Source organism: Syngnathus typhle, linkage group LG4 (genome assembly GCF_033458585.1).
Source record: "Syngnathus typhle isolate RoL2023-S1 ecotype Sweden linkage group LG4, RoL_Styp_1.0, whole genome shotgun sequence".
NCBI classification, from domain to species: Eukaryota; Metazoa; Chordata; class Actinopteri; order Syngnathiformes; family Syngnathidae; genus Syngnathus; species Syngnathus typhle.
Window position 1 is genome coordinate 23613667 of NC_083741.1, and position 17395 is coordinate 23631061.

The window sequence follows — 17395 nt, forward strand, 5'->3', positions numbered from 1 at the left end:
GCAGAAAAAGCAGAGTCCTTCAAAGTCCACAAATGACCCCCCCCCCCCTCCCTCCGCAAGACCACCACTTGATAAAGAGCTCCTGTTGAGGCTTTGACCTTTAAAAGGCACCACGGTCAAGTGAGAGATTGCCCAAATAATTCTCTCCCTCCCGGCGAGGCCAGTGAGGATCGATACTGCCGAGAAATTGGGAAAATATCTTTATATCTTTAATGGTTTCTGCTTTCAGCTTGCCCTTCTGTCTGTCCTGAAGGATGAAGTCCTTTCAGCCGCGTCTTACCCAGGGAAAATTTGGCCCCGGGAGCCAACGTAAATTCTGCCATGCGCGTCAATCACGAGTAGACCCACCAAAAAAAAAAAAAAAAAAGCAACACCTGACGCGATTCAGCAAGTCGGCCATTTTGTTTTCAAGCAACAGTTCTTTCTTCATTTTTGCCCCCAATAATTTCGCCTGTTTTCATTCAGTCATTAAAGAAGCCATTGCAGGAGATGTTGCAGAAGAACCTTTCGGAGTCCTCGGCTCTTCTTTCGCTGCGTTTAATCAGCAGTTGTTGAAGTAACCTGCAGAAATGTCGTTGCTTTTTCAAGGCATCTTTCAAAACCTCGGGAGCCTTCAAAACCCTCTTTCAAAAAAAGAAAGTCCTCCGCCGGCCGGATAATGTATTCAGATGGAGGCACACAGCCTGCAGGGAGGAGAGCGCAGCCGTGTGTTTGGATGTGCGCCAGGTGCAGAGGCTGTCACAGAGTGTTAGAACTTACCAGGCTTTCCCCCGCAGCCCACTTTACTCCCGACCGTCTCCCTGTCAGCCTCGGTCCGTCCTCCTCCGCCCGGATGGATGGATGAGAGCTGACGTTTGCCTCCAACGTTCGTTCGGCGCTTGTCCGACCTCCTTTTTAAGATCCTGTCTGAATAGCTCTCACTTTACATGGATGGGAAGGATGGATAGATAGATAATGGATGATAGAGGGGGAGACGCAGGGAAGGATGGATGGATGGATGGATGGATGGATGGATGGATGGATGGATGGATGGATGGATGGATGGATGGATGGATGGATGGATGGATGGATGGATGGATGGATGGATGGATGGATGGATGGATGGATGGATGGATGGACGGATGGACAAAGTGCAGAACAGGCCGAAACGCTTGTATTCCGTGCAGCGAGCTGCGTCCCGTTACTTTTGTCTATACGTGCAAACCGCCGTGGTTCCATTACGAGGCATGTCCCGATACTTTGGGCCGCTTGTTGCTTGTTTTTGTCTTTGATGCTTGCGCAATTTCAACACAGGCTGGGCTGGGCTGGGATGAAAGCCTCCCGTGTCGCCTGCCAATCAAGAGAAAGCCAGCGACCGCTGGAGCGCCGCGTGTCAATTAGCTGTCATGATGGACTAACAATCAAATGAAGCCTCGGTGTTGTTGTTGTTGTTGCTTTTCCTTCAAGTACGCCGTTTAGTCTTGCTCATCAGTGGCTCACTTTCCTCTTTCAAAGAAACCCTGCGGTTATTTTACCTTCCTTTTGCCTTCATTTGTCAGACGTCAAACACGAAAGGCGCATTTTCCAAGCTTGTCTTCAAATCTTAATTTGAGATCCTGACACTAGCCGAGGCTGACACCGCTTTGAAATACTAAGCCTGACCTCCAATGGTGCTTCCAAATACCAGCTCAGGTTTAAACGTCCCGATTCTAAACCCTAATCCTGACTAAATAGGAGACCAGCACCAACTGGAAACCAAATTTCCAATGTGAGGTCCAAAGACTAACTAAGCCGGGAAGCCATCCCTGGCAGCAATGCTGACTCAAAGGCCCGATTTCAAGGCCCAACCCGACTCGAGGGAATGAAACACGAGTTGACTGCGCTCCTTCTCTCGCTCGCTCGGCGCGCTTGTGATTGGAAATGAAGCTGCTAAATTGTCCACGGTGTAATCACCTTTAACTGGAGCACTTGCATATTGGCGAGCGCATGCAAGCTAACGCGCGCACGCTAATGTTCTAAATAACAAGAAGCCTTTTTCAATAATTCATCCACACAGCTTTGGCGGTATCGAATTGAAATGTTTTCCTTAATCGCTCGGCATCAGCACGAGTCCAATTGCCGCTCCGGCTACGAATTGAGGCTGTGTTTGATTATGATAAAAATGTTCAGACCAAAATTGTGAAATTCACCGATTCAAGATGTGACTTTCATCCGCCATTCAAATTTTCCAATCATTTTGGAAAATCCTCTGGAATCAAAGAATCCTCTTTCGGCAGACATGACGGCCACGGAGTTCCTGGAGCCCAGGGGCAAGCAGCGCAGCCGCTACGAGCTGCTGTCCGACTTCCTGTCGGAGATGCTGTCGGCCGCGGCGTCCGACGTCAACGTCTTCGGCCTGAGCGAGGTCCCCGGACGCATGCTGGACGTGCGCTTCGCCGTGCGCGTCGGCGCCGCCTTCCTGCCCCCTGAGAAGATGCACGGATATCTGGCGGCTCACAAGCAAAAGGTCACTTGGCCGCTTTCCCAGAGGCGGCGGCGCGACCGCTGCGCCCCCGACTGAGGCCGCCTTTGTGCTTCCTTGCAGCTTCAGTCCTTCCTGCAGGTGCGGGTCTACCAGGTGCGCGTAGACGAGTGCCCGCGGTCAGAGTGCGGCGCCGGGGCGGGCGGCTGCGCCAGCGCGCTGGGCGTCCAGGACACGCCGGCCGTGGTGGACTGCGGCCCCGTGGCTTTGGTGTCCGTCACGGTGGAGGCGGCCGCCGTCTGCGCCTGTCCGGGCCGCCAGCAGGCGCATCGGCCTTGCGACGCCTACCCCAGGAACCCGTGCTTCAACGGGGGCGTGTGCGTGGACACCCAACACGGCTACAGGTCAGTCGGGTCTATTTCAATTTGCTCATCGTTATTGCTATCGTGCCATTGTCGGAAAAATCGTCCGAGAGCGCTAATCATACGACACGTATATGTTCACCTTGTTTTTTTTCACTTTGCGGAATATTTCTGGTGGTTCTGTCCATTTCGATTGTGCGAGGTCACGGTTGTCATCTGCGTTATTTTTCCTACACACGTTGTGCCTGCTTGACCTCTGGACTCGTTGTTGTAGTCATTGATCTTGATGGCGCAAGGCAGTGGTCGTGTTGAAAAAGTGGCGAGTGGAGCAATTACCTTATTGCACAAAATGCGTTTCATCGCACAAAGCGTGCACTGACCTTTATTTTTTACTCTGGATAATTTCTAATCAGTGTCCTGGTTTCTATTTTTTTTAAGTTCTAATGAATTATTGACAAAAGGAGATTTTCTAATAATGCTATCTTTTTTTGCCGCATCATATTCTTGCATTGCGCATTAGCGAGTCGCAAATGTCAATCTAATTGCAATCCCAAAAGATGAGCCCCCTGTGATTAGCGCTCGCCGCTGCGCCTTTTTGTGGCAGAAACGTGCTCGCCCCGCACATCCATCCATAATTCAGAAGATGTCATCAAGTACCGTGCGGCTGGCAGTTTTGTCTGAAATGAGACAAAGCCTCTCGTCTGGCTTATTATTTATTGAATGCAAACACACGCCAGTGTCAGCATGTCGCCGTGCGATCGGAGGGGGCCGAACGGGTCGTTTCTCGGTGAAGCAGCATGTGGCGCAATACCCTGGGAGCTTCTGCCCTGCTTCAAACAAACTCTTTGTTGCCATGCAAACACTCTTTGAGCCTTTCCATTCTTTTGAATCTGCTTTGGGGCACAAACGAGGTTGCCCCCACTCATTCTGCCTAGCAACATTTGGTGAAGTCCTATCTTTGGGTATGGCACCTTGCGCTTTTCGCTCCGCAAATGTTTGCGTCCCACAAATTCTGCCAAGCAACAAAGCAAACCAAGAACAATTTTGTCAATAAGAAAAAGAGCCCTCCCCTGTTTTTCTCTCGCTGTTTTTTGCGAGTCCTGGTGCTGCCCGATGACAATTTGCCTGCTTTTGAAAGATGTCCAAAGTTTTCATGTCAAGGTCTTTTGGGTCCCAGCAGAAGCACCATGTGTGCTTCTGGCCGGCTAGCTCGCCACAAAGACATCAAAGTGCGACTGACTGAAATGACTATTTGAACAATAAAGGTGTTGAAAGGCCTTCATGGTGTTTATCCGGTGAGTTGCCCTTGCAACCCGTCAGCGGCGCCAGCCAGCCAGCCAGCCCCGACCGAGTTGCGCTCCTCAAGGACTTTTAGCGGCAACAAACATTGAAGCTCATGAATAATGCTGCCAACTTTTGAAGACTTTTTAGATCGAAAAGCAATCACTGCGATAGGCTTCATATCTAGAAATGACTCCGCAGACGCCATAATAAAGAATGTTAGATATGTTTTTTATACCAGATCACAACACACTCAAGTGCCATCCAAGAAGAAATTGCTCCAATTTTGATTGGATTTTTTTTTTTTCTCCAGTCTGTACATTTGATGTTTGGCAGAATTTGAGGCACAAAAGCCTTGAATTCAAGAAAAGAAAGAAGCAAACAAACCAACTGACACCATAAGCCACTTCCCCTTTTTGTGAATGCACACGCCTTACATAACAAATAGAGGATGCGGCAAGGCCACGCAAAGCCATCAAAAGCGTATGAAAATGGCTCCGATTTTTTTGCTACTGCTTGGCAGAATTTATGGGGCTCGGAAAAAGTCCTAAATCCTGTCACACTCAGTCATTGCTGCTCCACACAGCAAATAAAGTACACATTGCAAAGATGCCCAAATGAAATCCAAACATTTGCGGGGGCTTTATTGCAAGGCAGAATTTGACCGTTTGATTGCCCACCACAAAATACACTATATTTCATTTTAAACTCTTAAAAGTGGCCACGCAAATCAATTCATCAATCACATCGGCCAAGGAGATCCCAAATGAAATCCCTCTAAAAAGTTCGCCCCTCGGTTGATGAAACCAAACATTATTGTTGCTATTAAATGTCCACGCACTTTAGCGCCACCTGCTGACTCAAATGCAGATGCTTGATGCCCCACGGGAGCAGTTCCCATTTGCGCTTTTCTCTCTCCAATGTCAGCACGCAAATATGCAAAGGACTCTGCGGGGGCGGGATTAAAAAGTGGGACTGGCAACAATTGGATATTTATTAGTCCCCGATGGAGGTTAATTGCACGGCTCCCTGCCGAGTATTTCAACGCATGTGGGCTTTGGCTATATTCCCCCGGCGCCACGGTGTCGCTGCAGGTGATCAGACGCTAATTGCTGGCCAGCAATGAGCAATTTGCCTTTGACTGTCCACAAATCATAAGGTGACCTACATTTACACCTTAAATTGTTCTATTAGCAACATGAGATTGTAAGAATTTATTCCAAACACAATTGCTCGTGTTTCTGGTGGAGCTTAGATTTTGCGCGATCAGATTTCAATTTGTGTTGCCATGCCAACGTAACTTAAAATAATAAATTCAAATTAATTCTCTGGTGTCTGATTGGCTGGGCAGAGCAAGCAAAATTCAACCAGAAGAATACGTACATCTTGAACCATCTGGACATATTCGTGTTTTAATTATTAGCATTGAAATGTACCAAAGTCCAAACATTCTTCAATAGGACACGCAGGAAACTTTTTTTTTTTCTTTTTTTTACAAACACATTTTCCTATCTACTTATTCAATTAATCATTTATAAATGTCTCTTTTTAAATTAATGTTTTTTATTCTTATGAGATTATTTTCTCATGAAGATAAACACCAGTGCACAGTGAATATCAGCTACTTACTTTATCACGATCATTTTGATCTGGAAGAAATGTTGCCAAGTTTGCTTTTAATTCCATTTTATAATTTTGTATTGTCAGTGAAGAATTACGTTATTAGCCTAAAAGCATGGTTGCCGTGTGAACAACAACGTTTATATACACACATATACACGCGCTCACACACACACACACGCACACACACACACACGCGCGCGGCCTGGGTCCCCACCACACCACAGTTGCATCACATTTCATTACGTTTGTGTCCAAACATTCCGCATACTACTAATTAACCACTTTGTCTTCAGACGACGACGTAAATACTCGGCGGCAAATCATCAAAACAAACATTTCCTCCCCACCTTTTTTTTTTTTTTTTTAAATACAGCAGCTTGTAAGTGAATTGTTAATCAAGGGCTGGCTGGTGGTCGTCAACAACGTAATGTTCGATACAGCGCTCTTTATTTCATCATGCTGCTTGGGAAAAAAAAAAGCATGAAGGGAGAAGACGAAGAGTTAGCATCTTCTGTCTGCTTTAATTGGTTTCAAAGAGGCCTTCACACGCTCCATTAGACGTGTGAGAGGCGTGCTGCATTGCCGTTATCACGCTAAATGCATTCTCTTGTCTTCACACCGACGGACGGACGACTTGGCTTGGAGTCCTTGGTGCAGAGGTGGTAGAAATACACAAAGTCTTCACTCGAGAAAGGAACACAAAAAGACTCATCCGAGTACGGATTGAACTCTTGCTAACACAATAGTACCATTTAAAATAAAGTCTCAAAGAGAATTCCATTTGCGTAGAAATTGCTGCCAACTGGAAAGCTGTGGAGACTTGAATCGGGTTCAAATTGATGAAGAAATGAAGAAGAAGGAAGTACACATACAAAATCTCTTCATTTCCCAATTTGGAAGGCGTCTGTGTGAATTTAGGAGTGTGGAAAATGTTGGCCGAACGCAGGAAGGCTTCCTTTTTTATATTTGGTGCGGAATGTCATGTGGGAATTCATTTTCACAGTCAAGTAAACCAAGGGGAAGAAAATTTTGGATGCTATCCAGATTCAAACCAAAAGTGTTCTCTTTGGCCCGCACCTCCGCAATGTTTGGAGAAAAGCAGTTGGCATGATAGCTCAAAAGACAAACCAAATACAGGATTAAACTCAGTGAAATTCTCCAACTCTCAGTTTAATCCCCTTTCAAAGTTTCCAACCTGGAAATTTGTGAGTGCCACTATGTGAATGAGAGCCCAAATTGGCTTGGCGAGCGAGCGACCAATCAAACGGCAATCGGGAACAAACGCCCAAGGCGTCCCAGACGCCGTTCCAGATGAGGCCGCCAGGACAATTTGATACTAATGAGGAGATTTGACGTCCAAAAAGCTCTTGACGATACATTTGATGACACCACAATGCATAGTTGCAAGTAGCAAGACAAATTATGGAAAGCAGTTTTAATCCAACCGCCACAGCAGTGAAATCAAACCCAAAATATATGGGAACGAAGAAAATGTTCAATCAAATCTCTACTGCTCTTTGGGAAGAACCAAAACGACCGGAGATGACCTTCTTTGCCTTCTTCTTTTTCTCAATTCCACATCATCACTTCCAGTTAAACTCAGTGCTGCCGGGCATATTGTGGCAGAATGTGGTACTACATTGTAGGCACGCAAGCTTTCAGTTTGGACAGGCCCCCCCGTGTACTGTTAGAACCCCTACAAAATGAATTTTGCAAAAGCTAAATAAAGCCACTTAAGACTCAATCCCGCTTTTGTCTGTCGGGAAAAGGCGGCCGATAAACTCTTAGGGCTGTTTTGTGGTCCGTGGCCGAGCAAAAAAAAAAAAAAACGGCAACAATAAAAGGGAGAAAATGAAACATAATCACTTTGCTTGCTCCAGTGTAACAATCCAGCTGCGCCCGTATGCCGAGTGTAATTACATCTCTCTTTTAATTAAACTTCGTCCATAGTTGCATAACGCTCATTAAAGAAAAACAAAAGGGGAGCGAAAAGGCGGCCAACAACCGTCGGCCGTTGACGAGCAAATTGCGTGTAAAAGATCTTTGGGGGGTTTGGTGTAGTTAAGTTTTGCGCAGGGAGCTTGAGAACGTTTGCTGCAATTAGTGTGAAACAAAAAGCTTCATTTTCCGTTTGTTTGGCTGCGGCTCCAATTGAACGCTTAGCGTAGCAACGTAATGAAGCGCTAACAACAACAACAACGCAGCGCAATTTTTCTTGATTGCTCTGCTGTCATCTTTCATTTCATTCAAAGGCACAATGACAACACAGACAACAAAACGAGAAGTGGAAATGGTGGGGGGACATTTTTCTAATCTTGAAGGAGACATGGAGTTCATCCAAAAACACCCCTGATCACCCCTTCGTACTATTACATGACAATTTTTATTTATTCATCAACAAATTACTTTTATTTTTTTATTTTTTTACAATTACCGTAATTTTCGGACTATAAATCGCGTTTTTTCTCATAGTTTGGTTGGGGGGGGGCGACTTATACTCAGGAGCGACTTGTATACATATGTGGTTTTTTTTTTTTCACTTTTTTGGGCATTTTATGGCTGGTGCGACTTATACTCGGGTGCGACTTATAGTCCGAAAATTACGGTATATTTCCTTAACCGAGGCTCAGTGAAATGTTTCAAGTTTTCAATCAACTCGATAGACCCTGTAGATACCATATTTAAGTATCTGGGTGTATTTGTGTCATTGTGTGCTACACACAGACACGCACACGCACACACGAGTCATTGAGCATATGTGGTGGTTAAAGTTAATTTGAGTGCACAGCTTGGTTTAATTAGAAGCAGCTGGAAAAAAGGAGGGCAGCATGATGCGATTGCTCGTGCACCACATCCACATCAGACCGCCCCGGATAATCCCAGGATTACACACACGCAAAACGTCACTCGTCCGCGGCCAGTGAATTGATGGTCCTCATCTGTTTCCACAAAATCCCTCCCTCACATGATGGATGCTGCTTCTTCATTGTTGCCCCGCTACATTGTACATTTCAAAGCCATGTTTTTTTGATGGCTTTATCCAATATACTGAGGAATCCAAAATTATAGTTTTATTTTGATTGTGTTTTCTTGAATCGTTACCATTGTTTCTGATTTTCATATTTCACGAAATATTTTTCGTCATGATGACTACAATTTTACATTGGAGCATCATCTCCAATATGAATATGATGAAAACTATTTTGGACTTATTTGTACTAAAAGATTTTTATACATTATATACAGTATGTTTCTTTTCCAAAAAATGTTCAATCACTTTACACTATGTATTTTTATTCATTTTATTTAAAAACAATATTTCAATCACTTTACATATTTTTATTTTATTATTATATTTTCTATTGTTGTAATGACAAGCAATGTGTGGATGAAAATGATTCCCATTTCAAAAAAACATATTGTGCGAGAAATTCTAGAAATACGATTCTCTGGCTCATGCAGTTCTTTTTTTCACTTTCTTTTTTTTTTACTTTTTAACGACATCCGCAATCAAGAACATCCCGGGAAGAACATCCCCCAGCCATAAATACTAAAAAATATGAGCCAAAAAAGTAGACAGGAAACAAACAAAGATAGATCTTGTTGCCTGTAATAAAACATTAGCGTCAAATGTTGTCGCTCGTATAAATGGTGAATAAGTCCGCATTCTGACAGCTTCCTGACATCTGCAAAAAACTTGATGCGCAGTCAAAGGGAGACGCTGCTGCTCAGAGCACGGGAAGAATACAGCAGCAGCAGCAGCAGCAGCAGCAGCAGAAGAGAGCTTGTCAAGTCAGAGACGAGACGAAACGTTGCGTGGCGTGGCCTGTCAGCGACAGACAGAAAAAAATTGGAAAGACGGGTGAGGAGAGGGATCATTTCTGGGCGGTGTTAGAGGATGGGGGAAAAAACGTAAAAACCAGTGTCACCCAAAGAGAGAAGTCATCCATCCACAAATTCAAACTAACCACCTGCTGGAAAATCACACAAATGTGGACAACGTAGAGACATTTGAACTCATTGAATCAAATGCTTTTGAGTCATTTGTAGGACAGGTTTGTTCATTTTCATATCTTATTTATTCATAAACCCTTCTTTTTATTTTAATCTTTTTTATTTTAGGACTATTTTGATTCGCGGAGTGCAAGAAAACCAAAAGGTTAACGACATGTAACTTTTGCAGGTGCCAATGCCCGCCGGCCCAGTTGGAGGGTCCCGAGTGCCAGCAGAACAAGCGCAGTTTCCACGGCAACGGCTACGCCTGGTTGCCTCCCATGACGCCGTGCTTCGAGAGCCACATCTCGCTGGAGTTCATCACCGAGGTGCCCGACGGCCTGCTGCTCTACAGCGGGCCCCTGGCGCAACTGCAGGCCTGGGACTACGAGGACTTCATGGCTCTCGGTAGGACCAAAAATCTCAAGCATTGTGTAGGACACGACTGAAAATAGAATTTTGGATGCAATTCGAGCAAATTGCTCGAGCCGTGTTGAAACAGTCAAGCCAAGGCATGCTTGGTAGGCCGATTGAACACTCCAAATTGTCCCTAGGTGTGAGTGCGAGTGCAAATGGTTGTTTGTCTCTGTGTGCCCTGCGATTGGCTGGCAACCGGTTCAGGGTGTCCCCCGCCTACTGCCCGATGACGGCTGGGATAGGCTCCAGCACGCCCGCGACCCCAGTGGGGACTAAGCGGTACAGAAAATGGATGGATGGATAATTCCCTTTTGCTTTCCACCTAGCGGGGGATTAGGATTTTTCATTTTGGCTAAAATGACACTCATTTCACACACACAAGCCGACACGCTCACGCACCATCCACAAGCGTCCGTGGACCTAGCGTTCGGCTTTGTAACAAACGCACTCTCATGAGAACGGGTTGCGTGCGAGGGTGCGTGGACTCGCGGGGGTGTGTGTGCGTGTGTGTGCACTTCCAGGAGCCACCAAGGTTAATGGATGGTTAGCAGCAGGGCGACGGCTGACTAGTCGCAGCGTGCGTGCTAATTGGCGTCGGGCGCTCCATATTTAGAGCTCTAATTAGCTTGTTTCAAGGTTCACCTGCCGCATGTAATTAATCCGCCTCCATGAGCTACACAGCGGCGGACATGGAATGCCAGGATGTGCCCATGTCCCATGATTTTCCATAATCCCGTTGTCAAAAGGGCCAACATCGAGTGGAAACTTGGATTGGTTTGATTTCAATCAGCGCTTGAAATCGTCTTGATTTTGAGCAAGATCTGACTTGAAATGGAGTATATAAGTACCGTAAATTCCGGACTATAAGCCGCACCGGACTATAAGCCGCACCAGCTAAAATTGGGGGATATTTTAGTTTTTTTCTTATATAAGCCGCACCGGACTATAAACCGCACGTGCACACGCGTCTTTTTACAAGGAAAGACCGTTCACAGAAAGCCTTTTTAAAGTTTTACTAACATACTTTAACATGTCTTTCTAAACACTGCCTGTGACAAAGGGTTTAGAGCCCTTTGACGCAGGTCACCTAGCGTGCATTCCTACTAAAGCTCATAATAATCACAAGCAACACAGCCAGAATAAGCAGCAGCCATAGTAGTGTTTCAAAATAGTATTTTTGTTGTTGTTTTTTTCTTCAAGATACCGCAGTGTATAAAAGTGATCAAGTCATCACAAAAAAAATCCTTATATAAGCCGCACCTGACTATAAGCCGCAGGGTTCAGAATCTTGGAAAAAAGTCGCGGCTTATAGTCCGGAATTTACGGTATATAAATGGAGTCAATAAGAAACACACCATATTTGATGATGACTCACCACACGGAAAAGCTGAGCCAGACGCTCCTGTTGAAAAACATACTTGACGGATAGAAACGTCGCTGGGAGTAATCGGTTGGATTCCAGTTGATCGAAACGTACACAACAGTCAATGAGTAGATTAAATTCATATGAGGGATTCTGAATAAAGTTAAGCGGCCCTCTTCAAAGTCCTTTGAATCCTCGGAGAAGCAAAACTCTCCCAGTTAAATGCGGCTCAAGCGCTGCAGCTGTCCGCCGCGTACTTATTTGAATTCCTCAATCCTCAAATGAATTAAAGTGACGGGAGCATGAAAGGAAGAGTGGGAAAAAGTGATTTCGCTTGCCCGGTCCAACGTAAGGCTAAACAAAGGTCAGTGAACGCGGCACGACCTCGTTCAGCTCAGAAAAGCCATGCTTTCAAATGGCAATGAAGACGAGGCGCAACAGAATGTGAGCTGTGTCTTAAAGGAGCAGAAAAAATATTTAAAAAAAAAAAAAAACGGCCCCAAAAATAAGGGTTATCTTCAAGCATGCCGTGCTCCCCCTGAAGCTCAGGCGGCCATCTTGGATCGATGGATGTGTGTGACTTGTACTTAGATGAAGGCGCCCTAAATAAAAGAGATTAGCATTAGAAAGTCATTACACGGGTGCACTTTCCAGACTTCAAAGTATCAAACGTAGAAATTTGCAAGATTCAGGATGGAATAAAACTACTTTGTACATACTTGAATGCCGCGAACATAAAATACATGAAAGATAATAATAATGGATTCAAAGTCAACCAGCCACTGTTTGTGCCCGAGCAAACTATCTAATCATGCTTATACCTGCCAATCTTAATTCTCTGGAAGAAAAGACGCTAGCAAGCTCCGGCATGAAAATTTGAAAAGGTCTGCGCCAAGCCAACTTCTTCACCCTTGTCAAACAAGCGGCACTCTTCAACATTTGCGCTCCACACAGATTCGTCACTCAATTCACATGATTTAACGGACTCTTTTTGGTTTTTTGCATGGACATCAGAGCGACGCCCATTTGAATTACGGCAACGCTCCTCTGTGTCTTTGTCTTATCTCGGCGGTTTCATTATGAATTCCTTCTCGTCACATTTGTCGGGAACGTCGGTTTGATCTCTTGTCACGGAGAGCGACTCTGCCGGGAGGCCACAATTACGAAAGATTTTGTCGCCGCGACCCGGGGCCAAACAGCGGCAATTAAAATGTGTCTCGCAGCCGCGGCAAGCACGGCCGACTGTGATTTTTTTTTTTATTATTATTATTATTCCTTCTAAATTGAGAAGAAGAAAAAAAACAGGGTATCTTTATATCATCGTGTGATACGTCTTCAAAGAATTTAGCTAGCTATCCGCTTGGGTTCGCTCCAGGAAGTTTGCCATTACCACAGCCCACTGTTTGCTGGCTTTGTTGAAGATCCGAAATTATAGATCTATCTGTCTATCTGTCTGTCTGTCTGTTTCTCTGTCTGTCATCAAAGTGATGCCATTGACTGGCGGAGAAGAAGCGAGCGAAGAATGCTTTGGTGGGTTTGTAGAAAAGCAGCCTGATAAAAGCAGAGTCAGAAATTGAGCACCAGAGTTAATGGCAGTTCTCGTACTTTGCTTCATACTTAGTTTGAGGTTATTGCTGGAGAAGAAACAGCACGGAAAGCCATGATGGGGAAAATTGTTCCATTGTTCACTTACTTGGCTTTTTATCGACCTACCCAAGCCTCCATCCATCCATCCATCCATCAGCATTTTGAACAAAAGCAAAAATCTTCCACTACCACCCCCAGATGATCAGATGAAATCCTCAAGCCCCTCCGGTCATATAGCTAGCTAGCAAAAGCATCATCCTCTTGTCTTCCCTTGGTGTACCGAGCCCACCACCACCGCTACTGGCGAGCTTTGCAACACTTCATTAACTTTTAATTTCCCATTTGAGTAAGTCGGGAGCACGGACGGGATGGAAAAGAATAACGGCGATGCTGCTCAACGGGAGGAAAAATAAACAGCGCCGTCTCGCTTGCGTGCAGACGGACAACGTCAGTCGGGGGCCGTGATGAATGAGAATGTTTGGTTGGACGTGTTGATTTCCAGAAAGAGAGCGCCGGGTAGCGCTTTCCAATGCTGGAATACACCAAAGCGCCGCTCCATAGAGATTCGCGCCTACGCTGAATTTCCGATTCTTTAGCAATCGGGTTTTTGGTCTTACAATAGGTTACGGTAGTCTAAATATAGAGTTGAGCACCTGCAGTGTTCTGCCACAACGAGCCCAAGAGCAATGAGCGCTACTGTAAGAGATGCAGTGGAATTAGGAGAAGAGGCAGAGAAGGTCCCCAACTCATCGCCAATAGTAGTTCAAACGTGTGTTAAAGTACCGTAATTTTCGGACTATAAGTCGCGGCTTTTTTTTTCCATAGTTTGGGTGGGGGGGGGGGGGCGTCTTATACTCAGGAGCGACTTATATACATATATATGGGTTTTTTTTCTTCACTTTTCTGGGCATTTTATGGCTGGTGCGATTTATACTCCGGTGCGACTTATACTAGTCCGAAAATTACGGTAGCAAGTTGTTTGAAGGTTTACCATTATGGCCAGACCGAGGCTAATGTCTGTTAGCCAGTCTCTGGAACTTAACATTAGATGTTAGCATTGAGCTATTGCACGTTCATTAGACAAAATGAGTGGTTTGGCTGAACATTTTGCTGTTCAAATATACAATGTTTGATTCTCATTTGATTTATTTGTCAGTTTTACAGTTTGTTTGTTTGTTTTATTTCGGATCCCCATTAGCTGTGGCAATGCCAGCCAGCGCTACTCTCCCTGCGGTCTAGTAAAACAGAAAACAGCTTGATGCTAGCATGCTGTCACCGTGCCTCTTAATTCCTCAAATGATGTTATGCAAATGTTCTTCTTCTTCTGTTTTTCAATATTTGTATGTGTTTAAAGGATACGGGAAGCGTCAATGAATCTTTCCAAAAATCTTTTGACACCATCTTGGTTTTGCAGATTTTTACCACATGGGTCCACGTTGATGAATGTGTCCATTTGATAGAAACCGATGACATTTTAGCGTCTCCTTCTCCACTCAGAACTCATCGACGGGACGCCCTCGCTGAAAATCAACCACGGCTCCGGCACGGTGGTGTTACAGTTGCCTGGCAACATCAACGTGGCCGACAGGCGCTGGCATCGGCTGGACGTCCGCAGCAACAGCAAGGTGGGCCACACTTTTTCCACTGTCCGCCCTGGCCGAACAGAGAATAAATTGAAAAGAAAAAATCTCAAAGCTATTCCGCAGGGGTCTGTCTATACTGGGTCGAGTTATTTTCAGGATTTATATCAACAATATACTCTCTTGCCCGCCAACAAGTTGACAGTTGATTTTTCAAGCTCCTTTCGACACACCAGCTTCGTTTCAATCACATTTCTCTCACATCTTTTGCATATTTATTTTTCCTGTGGTGGCAAAATTGTTGAAGAGTCCTTGAGTGAGAGCGACATTCTCTTCCTTGTTCTGCAATGTCTTTCAAGGCAGTCAAGGAAATTGCCCACAATGCAAAAGACTCAAAGAAACAAGAACTATTCATTATAGGTAGAAAAAGAAGTTGATCTTTACAGAAGTCTTGTTGACTTTATAGATGAGATGCCTTCAACTTACTTTGATTCTTAACGGCGCTTTCGAAAAAAAAGTCAAGTGCGTTTTTGTGTCAACGTTCTCAAAGAAGAAGAAAAAAAAGCTCAGAACCTGAACGAGGCGAAGTATGCTGATTTAATACAAAGAAAAACAGAGGGGGGGAATGAAAACAACACCGATTGGCAACTCTTAAGGAAGGAAAGGTTTGCAATGTTTAAAGTTTGCAGATTTGTGCAGACTTCTGCCAAATATGAAATAAATCACAATTAAAAACGAATGTTATTTAAAAAAAAAATCGAATTAAGTAATTCAAAATGTGATGATATTATCAAATATGACATAATACACAGAAATAAATCACAATAAAAACGAATGTTATTAAAAAAAAAAAATCAAATTAAGTAATTCAAAATGTGATATCAAAAGTTTGGTTAAAAATTAAAATGCTATTAAAAGTGAGTTCATTATTTAAGTTACTTAAAGTGAGTCAAATTGCTATATTCTATAAATCTGAAATGGTCATTAAATAGGGGACTTGTTAACGATCGGGCAATGTAATTATTCTGCATTCAAGTTATACATCTTTTTTTCATTTTCATGGCCTAAAATAAAGGTGAAGCAGATCTTTCCTTTTTTTCCCCGACGTCTTCCATGGGCTGGAGTCCATTTGTGCTGAAAATTAGCATGTCATCTCTCATTCCAGGCATGTTGCCTTTAAAAATCCTTTTTTCAATCGCCTCTCGTTACCAATGGCGGGAGGCAAGTGACGGACGGACAGGAGGAATCCTCCTCGCCAATCGACACCTTACCTCCAATAAATGCAGTGTTTAGCTTAGCACCCGCCTTTGCTATGATCCAATTGTGTCAGCGAGCTTCTCACCTCCTTAGTAAAAGGTTTGGAGCTAAAGATCTCCTCTCCACCCTTTCTGATTACCATGTAATAAATGCCAAATACGTCCTTCTATGCATTTGCTGATAAAGTGGCCTTCATCCGTCCGTAGCGGCCACGTTCTCACTTCAAATAAGCGGGCAGAAAAATGCCCTTGGCCACCATTTGGTCCCTTGTAAGCCCTCTTTAATGGTGTCGTTCGCCCCCGCATGAAAGCGACCTAGCCCGTCACATCCTCAGCCAAGAAGAATTTAATTATCGGCCATCCCGGAAGGCGTTCACCTCCGAGGACCGACGCCGTGCCGCTTGGCCTCCTTTTTTGGGGGCTTTCATACTTTGTGAGTGGCTGGCTGGCTGGCTGGCCGGAGGGTGTTTTTTATTTTTTCATCCCCCTTTCTTTTGTACTTGTCTCCCAGCAGCCAATCAGGACACGGCTTTGACCAAATTAGCGCAGGGAAAATGTAACCTCAAGCGATTATTAATGACTTGAGCTTTTACTTTCCGACACAAGAAACACGCCGTTCTCACTTCATTTGTCGTCTTTGCCCGCAAAGTGCTTCGTCGTTTGGTGGTAAAATGTTGACGTTTTTCCACTCACCCTTGAAAGCAACAAAGAAAGTGGGAGCCCCTCATTTGGTCAGCCCGATGAGCTCCGGAAATATTTGGACGCCTTTCCTCAAATATAATATCTAGTCCCGTCTCAGCAGTTGACTTTTTTCCACTCAGGAGATAACAAAAGCCTCATCTCGGTTTCAGTACGGCCCCTCTTAAGCCTCACCTTTATACACTTTGAAATAATGACTTTTTACAGTCCAGAGAAAATTCATAATTCACCTCAAATGGATAAATACACTGTACTGTAGACTGTCTGTCTCTCTGCGATTTTCTCTGGAGTAGAACATAATGTACTGTGTCATCAGTGGATGTCAAGTGTTTAAAAGGTGCTGTGTTGTTGCCATGGTTACAGTTGGAGAAAGGCAAGCGGATTAAAAGAAAGCTTTTGTAGCATTCGTTCGGATGCTACAAAAGCACCCCTTGTTTTGCTCAGTTTATGCAAATGCGCACTCAATGGCAGATTTATTTGGCCATATGCTCAACGGCATTGTTTGCATTTATTAACCTGTATGACCTTTGATAGAAATCATAAAAATAATTGATATACAATTCCGTTATTAAATGTCTTTTGTGAGCGCTAGCTAGAAAGCACCACATTTTCAAATTTGACGCGGTCTTTTTCTTCTTCTCTCAGGAAGTTCGCTTCACCTTGGATCGCTGCTCAGGGGCGGCCGTCAAGGAAATGGAAGGTCTGGGAAGTTGGCTGACCACTGAGGATCACTCGTCCTGCGAAGTCACCGCCACCACGCCCAACACCGACCGGTACGCCTTACTACGTTTTAC

General features: G+C 44.5%; 1 protein-coding gene across 1 annotated transcript in view; it reads left to right on the top strand.

Moving 5' to 3' along the window:
• Positions 1-17395, top strand: part of si:ch211-186j3.6 (neural-cadherin) — a 109212-nt gene that overhangs the window by 73438 nt on the left and 18379 nt on the right. The window contains exons 27-31 of the mRNA XM_061276706.1: positions 2256-2485; positions 2564-2844; positions 9890-10107; positions 14564-14691; positions 17247-17374. Coding sequence (XP_061132690.1) covers positions 2256-2485; positions 2564-2844; positions 9890-10107; positions 14564-14691; positions 17247-17374 — 985 coding nt within the window. The remainder of the gene's footprint in view (positions 1-2255; positions 2486-2563; positions 2845-9889; positions 10108-14563; positions 14692-17246; positions 17375-17395) is intronic.